General features: G+C 51.4%; 1 protein-coding gene across 2 annotated transcripts in view; it reads right to left on the reverse strand.

Moving 5' to 3' along the window:
* Positions 1-551: 551 nt before the first annotated feature.
* Positions 552-20050, reverse strand: part of GNB1 (G protein subunit beta 1) — a 59214-nt gene continuing 39715 nt past the window's right edge. For both annotated transcript variants that reach the window (XM_087820061.1, XM_016216850.2), the window contains 9 exons: positions 17335-17373; positions 15335-15441; positions 10646-10709; positions 9564-9726; positions 7045-7111; positions 5872-6073; positions 4886-5102; positions 3461-3576; positions 552-2159 (listed from right to left, as the gene is read on the reverse strand). In XM_087820061.1, coding sequence (XP_087676187.1) covers positions 3470-3576; positions 4886-5102; positions 5872-6073; positions 7045-7111; positions 9564-9726; positions 10646-10709; positions 15335-15441; positions 17335-17373 — 966 coding nt within the window. In that variant the 3' untranslated portion in view covers positions 552-2159; positions 3461-3469. The remainder of the gene's footprint in view (positions 2160-3460; positions 3577-4885; positions 5103-5871; positions 6074-7044; positions 7112-9563; positions 9727-10645; positions 10710-15334; positions 15442-17334; positions 17374-20050) is intronic.

The following is a 20050-nucleotide window of genomic DNA, read 5'->3' on the forward strand; positions in this document are numbered from 1 at the left end:
GCGGACCCTTGGGAGGCAGCGGCGGCGTCAGGACCGCACCTGATCCCAGGGCGCGGGCCGCCCCCCACCCCCACCCCCGGGGCAAATCCCGGCCTCGCAGCCGTGGTCTCCCGGCAGCCTTCCCTTAGGAGAAAGTGCCGCCCTTTAACCCTGAGGATCACCGGTGACCTCTAACCTCACCGTAGGGGCCGCCCTGAGGTGGGGGCCTCTCCTTGACTCGTGCCAGCCCCTGACCTCTGACCTTGGGGGCAGCCGCTCACTTCTTAAAGACTAGGCTCTTTTCACCCAGGCGGGAAGCCTGTGCCCCCAGCGCGGGAGAGGACCTGGGGGTGCCAGCTGCGGGTGGACAGGGCTGCTGGGCCCGTTGGGGACCCCCCACTCCTTTCGTGGATCCTCTGGGGGGGGGACTAAAGAGATGGCAGAAGAGTGGGCAGCAGGACGGGCAGCGAGGGGTGGCTGATGCACTGCTCGGACCAGCTGGTCAGACCCAACTACGTAGGGGCAAGGCCTCCCCAAACCTGCCCACCAAGCAGCAGCCACACCAGAGTCCCTCATGTCAAACTGCTTTATTACATCTTAAATAACAGTACAGTTTAATACAGGGTCTACCTCGCGTCCAGCTTCCTTGCAGTACACTGACTGAAAATTAAATACAAAAGGGGGGGCAGGTGCAGACGGGCTCTACGGGTGGATAGGAGGGGTCCCCTCGGCTCCTCGCCAGGCCCAGGCCCACCGTGCCTTTGTACAGGAGTCAGACAAACGGGGAGAAGCCTCCATTGCCAGGGAGTGCTGGGGCGGGGCCACGGCACTCGTGCAGAGGCTGCTGCGGGCCACCTGCTGCGGGACACCAGGGAAGTCTGTTAGAAAAACCATCTCCCTCAGATGCAGAAGGCTGGTTCCATGGGAGATGGGCCGCGAGGAGTTTACAGAGGAAGGTCGGGGTGTCCATTTGCTGCCTCCCGCCCCTGCCCCAGACCCCCCAGAATCCAACAGCAATCATTTGGAACAGGACTTGTTTTTTGTTGTTTTTTATAAAGAAATAAAGAAAACAGTGGCTTGTCCTGCACTCAAGCGTGTCGAGCTGCGCACTGTACTGCTTCCCGTGCGTGCAGAGTAGCGACGATAGTGGGCAGAGCCGTAATGGTTACAATTTAAAGAGGTTATTTCTCAAAAGAAAAAGAACATCTAAGGACTGAGTCCTATGTGCACATTTGAGCATTTCTACAGCATGCGAGTCTAAGAGTTAACCCACCCAATATGGCAAACGATCAGATTTTTTAAAATTTAACTTAGAAAGTTTGAGATCATTATTTTCAAAACATTGATTTTTACATTGTTTCATACACAAATAGTTGACTATCGAAGCACAGGACGGGCACCTCTCCTGAAAGCAGAGGTCATGACGGCTGGGGTGCACGGGCTAGTGTTAGGCTATTATTATAAACGTCCCCCAGCTTCACAAGGAAACCCAAGGTGGTAAAAACTGAACTGAGGGGGCAGAGGATGGGAGGAAGAAGATGCCTGATTGGACTCTGCTGGTCACCACGCTCGGTTCTGTTCTTTCCCTCTGTGCCATGTCTGTGCACAACAATTACATGACACTAGACAAAAAAATTAAAAAAACAGGGACTAAATTTACATCATCAACAATTTCAGAGAGACCGCACTAGACCTCTCTCTGTTTACTACTGAACATAAAGATATTTAAAAAGGAAATCTGAACGTTTCAAATCCTGTTACAAACACGACCTGGAGTTTGGAGCCTAGGACAAGATCGAGTCCTTGACTTGCTCTGCACGAGCATCAGATAGGGTCACTCAGGTTCAGATCTAAGAGTGACCAGGTGTGTCTGCCTCACGATACACTGGCTTACTTCCTGGCTAACATTTTTATTACAGTATTTCCTTTTAACCTCATTCAGACAGAAAAGCAAACGAAGACAATGGTCCCGGGAGGAATGCACGGCTTGTCGAGTTTACAGCAGATTCTTCTCTTCGTGGGATTGTGCTCTTGGTTTCAGCAGTAAGTGAAGGAAAAGATCTTGCCCTTTTGAAGTTCAGAGGGGGGAGGGCGCCCACGTTAGTAGGGGTGGATTGGAAATGCTATCACTGTAACGCTTCAGGGTGGAATGGTCTTCCAGTCACTGTGGCGTCCACCTGCTGTGTTAAACAGAGTTTAAAGAAATGTAGAGAGACCGGGAGAGGATTATCTAAATGAATCAGCCAATTAGAGAAAGACTAGTCCATGTAATCTCATTCATATGTGCCATGTAATGAACAAAATCAACTGACAGGCAAAATAGAAACAGCTTTTCCCGCCACCGTGGAGCCCAGGGAGGCTGCTGGGAGCAGGGCTTCTATAAGGACAAATGTCTCTGGAAGGTGTGGTCCAGGCCATGTTTCCCGGCTATAAGAGGGGTCTCCAGAACCAGAGGGAGCACATGGCTCTTCTTACAACTGAAGGTGTTTAGGCTGGAGATGGAACTGAGTTCTGTCTGGGCTCATAGGTACAAAGCAAAGAGCAGCATCGTGATTCCTGGTGGCAAACTGGACAAACCAGTCACTTGTGCAAGGGTAATGGGGCTCATGGGAACAGTGGATAGTCTGTGCTAAATTCTGAAGCCACCTTCCTGCTAAGGCCACTGGAGACAGACTCCGAGTAATGCTGGACCCCTCGAGGATTTAAACTCATTGAAAAGTAAGTAAATAAAATGGAAAACAAAACACAGACTCAGAGACAGAGAACAGACTGACAGCTGTCAGGGGAGGGGGTTGGGGGGCTGGGTGAAAAGGCGAAAGGATTAAGCAAAGGGGAAAAAGCAACCCATGACACAGACGACAGTGTGGTGTGATCACCAGGGGGAAAGGGGGGGGGGTAGAAGAGGGTGAAGGGGGGATAAGGTGATGGAAGGAGAGACTTGACTTGGGGTGGTGAACACACAGTACAATATACAGATGATGGAATACGGAATTGTACACCTGAAACCTGCATATTCTTATTAACTACTGTCACCAAAATAGATAAAAATGTGGGTTTTTTGGTGTGTTTTTTTTTTTTTTTTAAATATATCTTTATTGATGTCAGAGAGAGGAAAGGAGAGGGAGAGAGAGAGACAGAAATATCAATGATGAGAGAGTCATTGATCGAGCCTGCAACCCGGGCATGTGCCCTGACCGGGAATCAAACCCTGATCACCTGGATCCCAGGTCAACGCTTAACCGCTGAGCCACGCCCGGCCGGGCGATAAAAATGTTTTTTAAAAATGTACAAAGAAACTGCACCTCTAAATTCAGACCCGTCATCAGGGTGATGGTGTCGCCGGGGCGTGCGACTGAGGGCGTGTTACTCATCTTGAGGTCAAGGCTTACCTTACCCCAAGTCCCATCACCTCTGCACCACGATTAACCCACAAACCATGAACCACCACCTCACGTGTTAGGGGCACTGGTTGCTCCGTTACCTGTCGGTGTTAGTTCCAGATCTTGAGGAAGCTATCCCAGGACCCTGTCGCCACGGCCATCCCATCGTCAGTCACCCCCAGGCAGCTGACGCGGTTGTCATGCCCGGCCAAGACACCTGGAGCAAATGAGAGCACAGTCACTCCAGGGACAGAGGTGTCCCACCCAGCAGTGACACAGTGACACTGTGCAAGGTGTGGTGACTGCAGGACGTCCCTGCAATGCCACAGGGGCTTGGAAAGGACAGGACACGGGGAGGAAGGTTTGGTCCAGGTGGAAGTTAAACTGAAGCACGTGGCCTCCCTCGTCCAAGGCTCCTTTCTCTGCAACGTGGGTGCACCTCAGCCACACAAGTGTCCAACATCCTGGAGAACCCAGTGACCAGCCTGCCACAGACACTGCAGGACAGGAGCAGTGCACGCAACAGACAGCCAGGGCGTCTCACCCAACCCCTAAGCACTCGTGAGGATAAGAACCTTAAAAATGGAACAAAAAAATCACAAGAAAACCCAAACCACCTGGACCTCAGGCCATGACGACAGAACCCTGTGAGGCTGTGGCCTGGGGCCTAGAGTAGACGTGGACCACAGAACAGAGGCTGATGTCCGAGGCCACCTCGAGGGCCACGTGGCAGCTACACTTCCATAACCATTAGGCAGGGCCACCAGTGTCACAGCTCAGTAAAGGGATGGCCTACGAGGTGGAGCAGTGCTTGCCCAGGCTCACCAGGTGGCAGCGGGAGCTGGGGTTTAGGGAGGGAGCAGGGGAGCTCAAGAGGGGGTTTAACCAGGGCAGGAAGTAGACCCCTCAGAAGTGGAAGCCAAGGTGAGGTCCCACAAGACCCAGGGTCACGGACCTCCTTCCACCTCCCAAGCACCTGGTCGAGCACAGCCGGCGACTCTATGATCAGTCAGTTCAACCCGACCGCCCGGTGCCATGCTCAGCACAGGGAAGTTCTCATTTCCGTACACCCTGTGCCTTGCTCATGCACCTGACAACCTCGCATGGCCTCAGACGTGAGAACTTCAGACCATACTTCATGGCACCCCTGCCCGGGTCTGTGCTCCACACTTAGGTGACAGAGTTCTGACACGTGCAGCTGGAGGGCAAGGAGAATAAGGCGGGGCCTTAAAGACCAAGCCACACCCCTTTCCTGCCCCTCGCACCTCATAAGTGCGTGGGAAAAGCTTCTGGTGCACTGGGTTGCCAGGCCTGCAGGGCCAGCTCCTGGGCGCCTCTGGCCTATCTCCTGTCCTCTGCCAGGCACGCCCTGGTGCCAGGCAGGTATCCTCAGGCAGGCCCAACACAAGTTTCCTGCCAGCCTGACAGGAACCTAAACACCTGGGATTATGTGAGGAGTCATGTCCATCTTGAAAGACAGTCCCTGAGCATCTAGGACACACAGAAAGGCTCCTGCCATCACCTACCTGCCCTGTCGGCTTTGAGCGCATCCCAGACGTTGCAGTTGAAGTCATCGTACCCCGCGAGGAGGAGGCGCCCACTCTTGGAGAAGGAGACGGAGGTGATCCCACATATGATGTTGTCGTGGGAGTAAATCATGAGCTCCTGATCCGCACGAAGGTCGAACAGCCTGCAGGTGGCGTCATCCGAGCCAGTGGCAAACGCGTTGCCATTTGGAAAGAACTGGAAAGAGAAAGCAAAACAAAGATGGGCAAAAGCACAAAGCAAACACTGGAAATACCAGCTGCCCAAGAGCAGGGCTATGGCTGGCACAGCAGGAAGTCAGCAAGGGCTGGACGCCGGCAGAACCTGGGGACCACCCTACAGGGACCCATTGAGCAAACTAGGGACTGGGATGTGAGGGCTCTGCCCCGGGTAAGCCCCAGGAGTGCCCTCAGATGCTGGGCTGGCCTCCACAAACAGCAGGTTTTGCTTTACTAATCTTTGCCAAGGGAGCAGTAGAGTGTGGTCATCCCCGAGGCCTGTGCCTCTCCCCAGACAGCCAGCAGTCAGAAGAGCCCCAAGGAGGAAGGCAGGGAAGGGTCCCCGAAACCAACCAGATGCATCTGCACAGCTCCCCTCAAGGCCAGGCCCCTCCAGTCAGGTTATGTGGAAAAGGGAAGCCCTGCCCGCAGGAGCTGCACGCTCAGTGAGTTACTGCACTGTCTGCCCCCACCCAGAGGGAATCCCTGATACCCCACGACTGGGAGCTGGCCCAGCGCACAAAAGACACAGCCAGCACAGAATTAACTGGCTCCCAAGGACAGACTACACCACTTCTAGGTCTTTTACAGGGAGTGTTCTGTAAATTACATTGTATTTGCATAGAAAATAGAGGCCATCTAAACCTGAAAGCACTTAAAAATTAAACGAGTACTCTGTAGTTAACAGTAACTAATCTAACTCGTGAATGGCTGGCAAAGGACCTGACCCACAGGTTACCCCAACTCACACAGATGGCATTGATGTCAGACTCGTGGCCGGTGAAGGTTTGCCGGCACATCCCTTCTCGCACATCCCAGAGTTTAGCGGAAGCATCACAAGCACCGGACACAAACAGCCTGGTGTCAGGAGCGAGAGAGAGGCTCATGACGTCCCCGGTGTGTCCCGTGAACGTGGTCGTCTGCTGACCCGTCTCAATGTCCCACAGAGCACTGGAGCAGAGACAAGACACACAGTCACTTCACCTTCTCAGAGAACCAGGGACCACAGGAACCTGTGTGCTTTTACTCAAGACAAGTTCAGACTCGCCATGCGACTTTGGAAGGGAAACAAAGCCGACACAACATCCAGCCACAGATGTGAGTGAGTGAGCTACAGGCACTGCAAACCCAACCAGACTACTTCCACCTCTGCTGCACGGACGCAGCTTCACCAGGGCCGAGGGACTACAAGAAAAGGAACAAGACACTTCTAGGAGTCTGAGAGAAACGGCTCATTAAAGAAAAAGCTTAAAAAAACCTCTTCTCATAAAGAAATCCTTCCCCAAAATTGAATGTCTAGATGATACGTCTATGACATGCCTTGTAAAACAGGCCGAGCTGGGGGAGGGAGTGGGTGCCAGCACAGGGACCCCCATTGCCCTCGGGACTCAGTGTCTGGGCCTCATAGGGGCACGAAAACCCACCAGGACAGATCAAGTCTAACATGATTCTTATAAAACAACTATCTGATCACTGATGTTACAGGGCTTAGAGCCACAAGAGAACACATTCTAGAGTTTACTTAAGTGGGCTTCTAGCTATAGGGAAAGTGAGAGCTCGATACACTCAGAAACCTGCTGTAGTCCACTGAAGTCCTGACCCTGAGGTTTGGGGCTGTGCTTAGCACCCACAGATGGTGCTCTCCTAGGGAAACTAAAGCACTGCTGCCCGAGGGCTGCTGGCAGGACAAGGAAAGCAGGTACTTCCAACACAACCATAGGTTCCATGTCTAAACAAGCTTCAAAATCCACAAAGTACAATGAACTCACTTATCTCTCACTACTTCTTGGACCGAGGTTGTGGCCATTTCACAAAACAGACACCCTAATTCATAGCAAGAACCTTATTTCCTCTGTGCCCAGAGCTGTGAGCTGCGGGTGTGCCGGAGCCATGAGAGAAGGGCGCAGAGCTCAGGTACTCACCAGGTGGTGTCTCCAGAGCTGGTAACAATCTGATTGTCGTCCAGGAAGCGGCAGCAGGACAGGTAACCTGGAAAACAGATCCAGATGATGACCCAAATCTGCAAGCTCCGCTATTCTACAGTCTGGTAAACAGAAAACCGTAGGCAGAATGGGGGAAGACCCTGCCTGTCAGCCCTGCATCAGTCCGTGGGCAGGAAGCAGCACACAGGCCAGCTGGGAACCCCAGGACCAAGGGGGCTGTGGCACTGCGCCCTACAGGGCACTGGGGCAACCATGCACGGGGCACACGCTCTCCTCTGGTGCCCATGCCGACGTTCTTCTCATGACACGAGTGAGAGTGAGGATGGATCCCTGCCCAACTCCTCCCTCCCTCCCTGACTCAGTGCACAGGAGCCCTGGGTGCCTGGAGTGTGCCCCCCCCACCACCCAGGGAGATTTCCATGAACAGAAGACTGCTTCTTGTCCCCTTGGAGCCCCCGCTCTCGTGGGGAGAGTGGACGGACAGAGCATTTGGGGCACACAGGTGTCAGAGCAGAGCAGAGCAGGACAGGGTGGTCTGCAGAGGCCCCTGAACCCTGCACAGCCACAGTGGGACCGGGTGCCAGGTAGGAAGCAGATCTGTCAGCTACAGATTGTAGCTGCAGTAGACCAGTGGGCGTGAAGGTGGCTGTGTCGCCTGAGTGTGTGGACTGGCAAGCAGAGCCCCGGCACAGAGGCTGGGACACACAGCCTGGCGGAGATGCCCACCTTGGCCAGCTTTTGGAACCAGGATAGGCAAAGAAGATCCACTTTGTATCATGATTTCTACTCAATTAGCTCTGCTGACCAGGTCTCTGCTTTTGTCCTCCTGAGTAGCCCTGAGAACCAGGGATGCAGGATGAGCAACCCCAGCCCCAATGGCGCGTGCACGTGGCTGCCCTGTCGCAGCAACAGAGATGAGCACTCAGCTCCTGCAGGGAAGGGACACCCTACCCCTCACCAGCAGGGCCATGTGTGACTGCGGTAAGTGAAATAAAAAACACAACACACCCAAAATAAAAACCCACTGAAGGGTTTTGATGTAAAAAGTAAGAATATCGAGAAAATAAAGCAACTACTGAACAAATATTACTAAACTGGCTCCCACATAAAAAGTATTTAGAGATGACAATTTCAAAACACCAGCTATATGCCTAGAAAACGACGTGTGGTCACTCACTCCTGGAGGCCATGTCATGTCCAGAGCGACACTGGGACCACATGGTGAACCAAGGCCAGCCAGGACAGGGGCAGCCTGCACTGAAGGATGGGCCTGAAGACAAGTCCCCATTCAGCACCAACTCCCCACAGCTGCTCCTCATAGGGAGGAACTGTGGCCTGACCTTGAAGAGCCAGTGGACAGACTTCTGGGCAGCCCCAGTCGGAAGTGAAAGGAGAGAGCAACAAGAGCCTCAATCATCCCCAACTGCCCAGACACCTGGCTCCCACCTGAACCGCAGGCAGTGAGCAGGCCCCATGCCCGCTGCTGAGAACAGGACGGAGCAGGTTTCTGCTGCCGCCTGATGGAACAAAACATCAGTACTTCAGGGGACCCAGTTCATGACACAGCACCCCCACGTCCAGATGCAATTCCAAATTACTAGCTGGGCTAAGACACAGAAACATGCCATTCACATTCAAGAGAAACGAGCACCAAGTCCTGTCTCAAGAGGATTCGCTGCTGGAATCGGCAGCTCTTGTAACTGCTCACGGATACAAAAACATGCTTGTGATAAACAAAACCAGGAAATCTCAACAGAAAAGAGCTGTTACTTCAAAGGCAAAAAGAAACTCCAGAACTAGAAGCACACCTGACGTGAAGGGTGTGTGGGGCACTCCTATCAGTATGGAGAAAACAACTGTTGAAGTGAAATAGGACAAGACCTTTTCCAGAAACACAGTGCTTCTGTTACAGCAGCGGTCACAGGAAACTGAACTTGGGAGAGGGTGCCCCACCCAACATGCAGAGCTGCTCTGTTCCAGCAAGCCGCACGGCCTGCAGGCTGTGTCCTCTGCACCAAGAGCACTCGCCGGTGTGCAGATGTGTGAAGCATGCAAGGACGCTCAGTGATGCCTATGGGTCAGTGCCTGCACACACGTGTACACACAATGCCTGCATACACACAGTGCACACACAGTGCCTACACACATGGTGACTGCACATAAGCACGCACACACACACGTACACACACAGTGCCTGCACACATGCCTGTCTGTTCAGACTGCAAACTCTTGTGGGAAGGTGCTCAGGATGGAAGATGGTTCAAAGGAGACCGAGAGTGGCATATGTGCCCGAGACCCTCGAAAAGGGGACACCACAGGGACTTAAACCCAAAGGTTTCTTGCTGGTGAAGGAGAATCAAGGCCCGTCTTTGCTTTTAACTTCAGAATACTTCTGCCATTATTGCAGCCAATCTCGTTAAATAATTACCGAGCAGAACTCAGAACGTCCAGAACGTCCACCAGGTGGATAGGGCAAGGCTGCTGGTGAGAACACGTACCTGTGTGTCCGGCTAGTTCACGACTCACACGCACATTTCCTTCGCGAGTCTTCAGGTTGTAAATGGAGCAAATGTTATCCAGGCCACCACAGGCCACGTAGTTCCCAGAAGGGGCATACGCACAGGTCATGACCCACGAGGAGCGCAGAGGAATAGCGTGGACCTAGATGACAACAAAGACGCAAACATGCTCAAGTTCAAAAACAGTAGCTACTGAAGTTATTTTGAAAATAATTTGTAGGTGAGGCCAAAGTAGTAATTTAATTAGAAACCCTATGCTGCCTAACAACTTAATCTTCAGTTTCATTAAAGTCATGACTGACGATTAGCTAGGCACCTAAATAACAGTACAGCCTTCTAATCAAAATTACACATTAAATGGCAACTGTGTTTCTTTAAGACAGTATTTGATGCCATATCTGCTAGCAATACATTCATTTAGTCTTAAAAAAAAAAAAAAAAAAGAGGGAAGCACGTCACTGGCCTTTCAAGAGGGCTATCAATCCATTTAGAAAACAAACATCTGCCCTGAAGTGACTGAAGCAGACTCTGTTGTGACAGCCCCCACCCCCACCCCCGCCCCCACCCCAAGCTGCAGCGAGACTGCGTGAGGACTGCAGTGTTCCATGTGCACCCAGCATTCCCCAGTAAAGCACAGCTGGACTTGATCTTTTCAACATGTTTGGACCAATGATAGTCCTATTTAATTCCATGATATAACCTTAGGTTACATTTTTAAAAGAATGTAATTTATACTTCAAGGTACAATGCCATTCAGGCTGTCTCTTGTAAAAACTAATAACTAAATGAAAAGCCAGATTTTTGCATTTTTAAATAAAACAGGAAATTTCTCAGACTGAGCTACCACTGGAACCCAGGTAGTCTGGCCACATTAGGAGTCACCCCTCCCATCTGCTGTGACCCGATGACAACCTACAGCAGAGCTGTGCTGGGATGAGGTTCGGCCCCTGGTGGACAGAGAACTTCATACCAAACCCAGACTGACTATGGCTGCGCCTGTCCATGCTGCACATTTTGCACCAGTGCATCAGGTGGTTTGGGGCAGGGCTTGCAGTCCCTACCTTGTTTGTGGTGTAGCTGTCCCAGATGATGAGTTTACCATCCTGAGAGGCACTCACGAGAAGCCTGCAGGGAAGACAAACACCAGCCTGTCAGGACATGGACACGGACACGGACACAGCCACAGCCACAGCCACAGCCTCACACAGCTGCTGACTGCTCACGTGTGAGTCAAAGTGGCCTGTGCAGAAATAGAACACACCTACTAATAGGCCTAAAGGGAAAGTTCTAACATCAGACCAACTCTGAAACATGACGTGACTTCTACCACAGACAACAGCAGGAAGCCAAGCGCCTGGCTTTCCAGGTGGACTAGACCCAAGCCACGTCCCCGGTCAGCTAAGACAGGTGACCGCTCATCACTGCTTCTGGCTGGTTTCTGTTTGCTCTAAGTCAAATGTGAGACATACAGGCCCTTCAAGAGCCAACATGGTAGAAAACAAGTAGTATGCAATTTTTTGTTCTAGTGCATGGAAAGCAGAAATATGAGGAAATAACAAGCTTTTAGATATTCCAAACTTATGAGACATTTCTCATACACACAGCCCATGAAATCCCTAGGCTGCGCTGAAGCCAGAATCCAGATCTCCAAGACACTACGAAGCGCTCGCACCCCACCTACTTTGCAGTGATGGCAGGCTCCGGCAGAACTGCGTCTGGTTCAGGAGGAAAAACTGCCAACGCCATGAATTTTCCCCTATTTTCTTGCTCTGGGCAGGTGTGATCAGTTTGGCATGGGTGTGTTGAAAAGGTACTCTATCTTTGCAGAATGAAGACAGGAGAGTGACTGAGGGGCAAAGGGATTTCACGTGACAGTAAGTGAGCTCCTCAGAAGGGGCTCACAGCTCCTCGGAAGACAGCTCAGGAACTGCCGTTCTCAAGGGACAGCGACAGGCCCCATGTGCAGTCCTACACAGATGCGCATCAGTATGGTAAATGATAGTTTTAATTCTACTTTATCCAAACACAAAGGTTTTAACCATTTCAGCCACAAGCTTCCTAAACTGATCATAAGCTGGAGGTGAAACTCAGGTCACTCTGATAACCTGGACACTTTTCATGAAAACACACCTTCTGATGTGCCCGGCACAAGCTTCCTTTACAAGGAATCAACGAGGAACTTGGTAAGGGGTAGATGACTTCAGCACCTGCTACAAAACGCATCTGAAACCGAACTAAGTGCTGTTGTCTCCCAGAAGCACGTTCTCCAAGCAAATCCCTACATTTCAGCTCGGCCACATGCCCCTTGGCTCAGCCACGTATACCTCGGTTCAGTCATACACATTGCGAGCACTTAACAATTTCTGTGTAAGAGAGTAGGGCCTGCTCTGCTACCAGTCTGTCTGCTCTAGATGGGATTCACCGGGCCAGAGTAGAGCCACTCACCTCCAGGAGGGTCACCTTCAAGGAGGGCTCCCGCTAAGAGAGCTTAGTATGTGCTGACTCGTCCGGGTTAGAGGAATGCTAATACTCACTGATCCTCCAGAAGGTGAGAGGAGACACCTGGTAATCCCAGGGGGATAACCACTGCAGACCGGGATTCACCCGCCTCCAGAGCCTTCTGCCAAGCAGCGATCAGTCACCGAGAGGTACCACCCACCATGATGCAGAGGAAAAGAGGAACCCGGCCTTCCGGGCCCCGACACCCAACAGAGGCCAAGGGGGGCCCACAACCCATTGCCTCAGGCCCTTCCTTGCTCAGAAGACGGAGGCTCCTGGGCCTCGCTGGGTCAGTGGGGCTTCACTCTCAACTATGACAAGACTTTAGTCGACTTTGGAAAGCGGAGAAAAGTCTAACATTCACTTAGATGCCTGAGACTCTGATGTGTTATAGAAAGTAGAACTTAAGTATAAATGTATTTTACTATGTTAACAGACATTATTGACATAGAGACAACGCCCACTGACACATGCACATACAGAGCCCTCGTTGCGTGTCTCCGCAGCTGGGGGGGGGGGGGTAGTCAGTGTGAGCGTTTCTGCGAGTCACATAAACACGGCAGACTCGCTGGTTTTCCTGAGTCACAGCCCAAGTCAGGGAACGTCCTGTGTAAAAACCTCTGTTCACGAGGGCAGAAAATATGAGTGACATAACAAAACATAAGTCCAAAATTTTAAAAAACTAGTTGGACTTTCTAGAAACACAGCCCAAGCCGCCGAGAGGCTCCTCATGCCACTCTGTATTCTCCAGTTTCCGATGTGAACTAGGCCCCACGTAAACAAGGGAAGGGTGGTAGGAGCTGTACTTGTCCAGTTTAAAGAGCAGCTACAGCCCGGCGTGGCTCAGTGGTTGAGCATCAACCTAGGATCCAGGAGATCGGGGTTCGGTTCCTGGTCAGGGCACATGCCCAGTTTGTGGGCTAGGCAGCCAATCAATGACCCTCTCATCATTGATGTTTCTGTCTCTCTCTCTCTCCCCCTCCTTTCCTCTCGCTGAAATTAATAAAGATATGTTTGAAAAAAATAAAATAAAGAGCAGCTACAAAACAAACGCACTACCCCAAAAAGAGGAGACTGACCCCCCACAGGGCACCCCCCGTTCCTCAGGGGTGACCAGGACCCTGAGCCTGGTATGCTGCTTTATACTCCTGCCGCTCCCCTCCTGACCTGGGGCTCTCCCAGCACAATCCGTGTCTGACTCCCAGGTAGAACACAAGGCTTTGCACATGGTGATGGGAACCCTGGATGATCTGGCCCCACCTGCACTCCTGCTTCACCTGAGCCCTGTGCCTCCTGTGCCCTGCTCTGGCCACACACACACCCTCCTTTCAGGAGCACAGCTGCCTGCAGCCAGGCTGTGGCTCCCAGTCACGCTTCAGGGCACAGTTGGATGAGAGAAGCCTTCCAGACAAGCCAAGCAGGAGGCTGGCTGTGTAGGGAGCACACTGCTTAGGGAGCCGAGACCCAAGTGTTGGCTCCATGGAGTGTGGCCATCTGACCAGGACACTGATGCTCCCACAGATGAGGGAAAGCCCCAGAGACCATGTACTATTTAGCCACTGTCTACTTTTGATAACGATTCTAAGGTGGGCTGGCTAGTAAAGGCACCTTCCTTTCTTATTCTTCGTGATTGGTGGCATCACTGGAATGGCCTAAGTTAGTGCTCATTTGCATTGAAATTGTATGGGATACTGCACAGAACACACTAAAGATAGAATTTTTTGTTCTGAAGCTGTTTACACTCTAAAGCAAACAGTTTCATGAACAAAGAGAAAACCAAGCTGAAAATTCCTCTCTGACAAATTTTTTTTTTTTTTAAAGTATATCTTTATTGATTTCAGAGTGAGGAAGGGAGAGGGAGAGATAGATAGAAACATCAATGACAAGAGAGTCATTGATCGGCTGCCTCCTGCAGGCCCCCAACTGGGGATAGAGCCCGCAACCCGGCGTGTGCCCTGACCAGGAATCGAACCATGACCTCCTGGATCCTAGGCTGATGCTCAACTGCTGAGCCACGCCTGGCCAAGCAGCTGACAATTAAACATAAAAAAAAAACCCACACACTCCCGGCCAGGCTTGGCTTAGTGGTTGAGTATCGCCCTAGGATCCAGGAAATCTTGGTTTGATGGGTCAGGGCACATGCCCGGGTAGCAGGCTCAATCCCCAGTTGGGGACATGCAGGAGGAAGCCGATCAATGACTCTCTCACCAATGATGTTTCTATCTCTCTCTCTCTCTCTCTCTCTCTCTCTCTCTCTCCCTCCCTCCCTCCCTCTCTCCCTTCCTCTCTCTGAAATCAATAAAGATATATTAAAAAAAAAAACCTACTCAAAGGCATTTGAAGAATCATGTTAGGTATTTCAAAGAATGTGTTATAGTCAAAGTCACCGAGCATTTTATTTAGCTGTTTGGGTGGAAAGGCAACCTCCGAAAGAGAGGTCAGAACAGACCACCAGCAATGCAGCAGGGGAGGGGAGGGGAGGGAGGGAGAGAGGGGAGGGGAGGAAATGGGGCGGGGAGGGAGGGGGGAGGGGAGGGAGAGGGGGGAGGGAGTGGGAGAGGGGAGGGCAGAGAGTGGGGAGGGGAGGGAGTGGCAGAGGAGAGGGGAGGACTGAGCAAGACTGAGAGGAGCCCCAGGACTAGAGGTGGAAATAAGGGGCAGGCTTTAGGGCAGAAACAAGGAACCCAGGACAGGGACACAGGGAGGTGGGGCAGACGGGACGGGGGAAGGGAACAGCAACTGAGAAGGCAATCCCACTGTCAGATGTGTGCTCCAGTGGGGTAACCAGCAGCAAACCCATGCATGACACTTGGGACCCACAAGCCCATTCATTCTAAGGCTCAACACACTTCACCCTCCCAGTCTGCACCCAGGCCCTGACAGCACAAGAGCCAGCCAAGAAGCCATGAGGAACAGGCTGGGAAGGTGAGGAACCTCAGCACAGAGAGGTCAGGAAATCTCCCCGAGGTCACACAGGTACTGGGCCTAGACCTGAGAGAAACAAAGATGAGAGGAAAGGAAGGACCAGAGCTGACAGGAGCTAACTAGGGTGGTGCAGAAACAGGCCTAGGAGGGTGGAAATGTGGACGGGAGTGTGCACCTGTGGACCTACACGGGGCCTGCCCAGACATCGGGTGCAACGTCCTCATTTTCCTTACAAATCAGAGCACCTGCATTCAGGCGGTTTCCCCTAGAAAACCAGGACAGCCCCTGGGTGTCTTAGGAGCGGCCTCTCGCCCACACCCACGCACCTGGAATCTGTGCCCCAGTGCATAGCGTAGATTTTGGCCAGGTGCCCCCGCAGCGTTCTCCTGGTGCGCATCTGGATCCTTCCCACAGGGTCCACGTTGTTTGTGATCTGAAAAGGAAGTGCCTGCAAGTCACCATTCTGTGAGGAATCATCTCCCTGAGGCCACCTCTCCGTCACTCCCACTACTGTGCCCACCCAGTCCCTGAGCTACCCCAGCTGCTCCCTGCTGGGATTCCTCCTGTTTGCAGGGCGCCTCCATTCCTTTCACTGTTCTGTCTTTAGGAACACCTGTTTCTCTACTTCACTCCCCCCAGTGGGCACCATGCATAGTGCTGGCCAGACGGTCGCATCCCTCTTCTCTCTCTTCCGGCTCACAACTGTCCACCCAGGCCAGCTCCTCGCACCTCCCACAGCCTAGCCAGCCCACCTCTCAGTTCATACCCAGCCCAGCGCTCAGGCTGTGTGCTGACCTAGATGGCAGCTACCACCTACTCTGCAGTACTGCTGCTTGGGGTACAGAACCGTACGTGCAAACCTGCCAATTCCCCCGACCTGAAAACTCCAACGTTAATGACTTGGGGTAGACACATGGAAATCAGTGTGTCAGACTAATGGGCCTAAAAACTCTACAAACTGCATCTAAGACTCAGGTAATTCTACATAGTACACTTTTTCTTTAACTTACCATTTAACCTCAATTAAAATACATCCCTTAAAGCAGGGATAGGGAATATCCGGCCCTCAAAATCATTGGGTCTGGCCTGCTAAGGCAACCGCAGGAGGGACTCGAAAGTCAATAAATCTAGGAGCTTTTTTCAGAGCTAATTTTTTTTAAAAAAATATATCATTATTGATTTCAGAGAGAGGAAAGGAGAGGGAAAGAGAGAGATAGAAACATCAATGAGGACAGAGTCATTGATCAAGCCCGCAACCGGGCATGTGCCCTGACCAGGAATCAAACCCTGATTGCCTGAATCCTAGGTCGACACTTAACTGCTGAGGCACGCCCAGCTGGGTCAGAGCTAATTTTTAAGTTGATAATTTTGTATAGCCCTCAAATGGTCTTATAAATATCCAAATGGACCTTGGCAGAAAAAAAGATTCCCCAACCCTGCCCTAAAGCATTAGAACACTGTGAAAAATTAATCCTCAGTAGAAATATAATTTTTCTTACACATTTCTGTTTAATTCATTGAGCAAAAATAATGTTTTTAAGGAGGTGAAATTCACCACTTAAGTATACATCCAGTGGTACTTGGCATGCTGACAATGCTGTGTGACACCACCTCTCCCCGGCTCAAGAACATGCCCACCCCCCGCCCATGTCCACTGAGCACTCGTTCCCTTCCCCCTCTCCAGTCCCTGGCAGCCACTAAGTCTCCATGGACTGGCCTGTTCTGACTGCTCCCTGTCAATGGACCCTAGAGCAGGACCTGAGCCTGGCTGCCCCACAGCTCCAGGTCCTAGGGGTGTCCGTGCTGCAGCAAGTGTCAGAGCTGCGCTCTTCTCTATGGCTGAGTGATGTTCCACTGCGTGCGTTTACTGCAATCTGTCTACCCATCACCAGTTATGGACCCCAGGGCTGCTGAGAACCTGCGCCTTGTGCCTGTTCCCACACCTGTTTTCAGTTCTCTGGCTATGTCTGGAGTGGAAATGCTGGGCCACAGCACTGGTTAAACTTTGAGGACATGCCAACAGAAATAAAAGTTCTGAGGCAGATTTTTTTATAAAGGAGAGAACCTTCAAAATACCTTCCTTGAAGACTAATATTTTACTACTCTGACCTCTGCAATAGTAAGTACTCATTTAAGGCTTCAGAGAGATTTATTTTTCATCCTAAAAGCACTACTTCCTACGCTGAGCATGAGGGTGACTTGAGTGCAAATGCTCCCAGCACCAATTCCCACCCTTGCTGCGCAGGAGAACCAGAGCAGAGTGTCCCAGGGGTCCACAGAGGCACCACCTCTGTGCCAGGCAGGTGGCTGCGTGAACGGTTCTTACCTGAGAGAGTGTTGCATCTGCACATGCTTTCCTGGCATCCTAGAGGTAACAATGATAAGGAGGAAGTCAGTAAATCAGACATGTCCAATCCCAGGTCCTCCCACCACAGTTCCAGAGTCTCTGGGCACTGCCAGGAGAGAGGCAGAAACTGACCATGGAGGGCTCCTTCTGCCATCCTGCAACACCCCACAGTACGGTGCAATGTGTGGACTGTCCGGGAGACCACAGTCTACACCCAGACCTGCAGATCATCCCATCTAATCAGCACAATGCCCAGGACGCTAGCCACACTGGGAGGACCACACTGGGAGCTGGGTGGCACCGGAGAAGCCCTGGACCTGGGAGCTGTACCGTCCTGCCTGCCGAGGCCCCATACCTTCACACACATCTCCCTCTGTCTTTTAACAGCCCAGGAGCTGTGAGGCCCAGAGAAAAATGCCTGAAAAGCACTGATGTCCAGCCCAAAGAACTGTCCTTCTGGACTGTGTTAACTGGGAACTGTTTTGAAGCCAGACAAACCGCTAATGCTGAAGCTATCGAAACGAGAAAAGGGCCTGCTGTGACTTTCAGGTTGCTCCATCTGTTAACCGTGTTCTTGTCCAGGGAACGACCTTATGAGGCAGGTACTTGTTCTACAAGGGGACACATTAAAGCTAAATAGAATGCTTCACTGTCCCTAAAAGATCAAAGTTATTAGAAAATAAAATCTTGAAATCTCACATTAGTGCACATATTTTACAAATAAAAAGCCATACGATAGAGAAAGGAAAATGAGACAATAGCTTTAAAACGGTCAAAACTTGAGTATAGAAGTGATTTGCAAGAAAATTACGACAATATCTAACGAGAAAAGTATTTTGTTATGTTGTCACCTGACCAGGTGCTTTCACAGTGGCAACTGGCCACTGGATGGCTTTTACACATCCTGGCGCTGGTGTGAGGGTCGGGGGAGACACTCCCTGAGGGGCAAATGCCTCCCTGCTGATTATTTTTACTCCAGGAAGCTGGTGGGGACGGTCACGAACCAAGAACATGGGAATGGATTCAAAGATGTCGTTATCAGCAATGTCCCAAAGATCTAGGTTCCAACGTTAATCATGTGATTACATGTCATCTGCTTCGTGAATTATATATAACTAACACAGAAAATACTGTGTGCTCTGCCACCGAGTGAGGGGTCAGGGTAAGTGGAGGGAAGCCCAGTGCAGCAGCCTTTTACCAGTGAAGCCCAGCTGGCAGGACCAAGCCCGATACCTGCTTCTGAGCCCCGTTCTGCTTGATGTTCTTACCTACAGCTTTTAAATCCTCACCCGGGGATATTTTCTCCACTGAGTTTTAGACAGAGAGCGGACGCAAGGGAGGAGGGGGAGAGAGACATCAACGTGAGAAACAAACATCAATCGGTTGCCTCCTGCACTCGCCCTGACCAAGGCTGGGGATGGAACGTGCAATCAAGGTACTTGCCCTTGACTGGAAATCGAACTCGCAGCCCTTGGATCCATGGGCTGACGCTCTAACCACTGAGTCAAATCGGCCTGGGCACGTACCTATGGCTTTTAATTTTAAGGAAAAAAACACACAAAAAAACAAAAAACAGTAAAAAGTTTTTAAATGGACATAAGCGACTTCATCCTAGCTAGTGTCCAAAAATCACGTCCCACATAACACAGTGTGGACACTACTGATAAAGAACATTTAAAACAGAGCACAGGCTGGCCGGGCATGGCTCAGTGGTTGAGCGTCGACCTAGGATCCAGGCGATCAGGGTTCGATTCCAGGTCAGGGCACATGCCCAGGTTGTGGGCTCCATCCCCAGTCAGGGGCCTGCAGGAGGCAACCGATCAATGACTCTCTCATCATGGATGTTTCTCTCTCTCTCCCTCTCCTCTCTCTGAAATCAATAAAGATACATTTTAAAAAAAGAAAAAAGAAAAAAAAATCCTTAAAAAAAAGAACAAAAGAACACTGAGCACAGCCCTGGCTAATGTTGCTCAGTAGTTAGAGCATCAGCCTGGGTACCAAAGGGTCCTGGGTGCAATTCCCAATCAAGGGAGTGTACCTGGGTTGCAGGTTTGATCCCCATGCAGGAGGCAACCAATCAGTGTGCCTCTGTCACTTCAATACCTCCCTCCCTCCCTCCCTCCCTCCCTCCCTCCCTCCCTCCCTCCCTCCCTCCCTCCCTCCCTCCCTCCCTCTTCTCTCTACAAAGGATTGGAAAAAATATACCCTCTAGTGAGGACTAACAATAAACAGATAGATAAATAAACAACGGTAAGGCCTGAAATTCTACAGCAGGAGGACATCACTGTTTCCTCTGTGGCTGCAGATACCAGATAACTCCACTACCCGTTCTCAAGTTCTCGAAAAAGATGGCTAGAATAACGCTGGTGCCTCTTTCCCCAGTTACCACTGGGCTTTCTGAACATAACTGGCCATTTAAAAGGACATAATTAGCCCTGGACGGTTTGGTTCAGTGGCTAGAGTAGCCTGTGGACTGCAGGGTTCCAGGTTTGATTCCGGCCAAGGGCACGAACCTCGGGTGCAGGCTCGTCCCTGGCCCTGCTCGGGGCACGTGCAGGAGGCAGCCAGTCCCTGTGTCTCTCACGTCGATGTCTCTCTCCCCCTCCCACTCTCTCTGAAAATCAATGCAAAAATATCTTCGGGTGAGGATTAAAAAATAGTAATAAAAAATGGAAGGACACGGCCAGGAGCCGCT

This window comes from Miniopterus natalensis, chromosome 9, assembly GCF_054644295.1.
Source record: "Miniopterus natalensis isolate mMinNat1 chromosome 9, mMinNat1.hap1, whole genome shotgun sequence".
Taxonomy (NCBI): Eukaryota; Metazoa; Chordata; class Mammalia; order Chiroptera; family Miniopteridae; genus Miniopterus; species Miniopterus natalensis.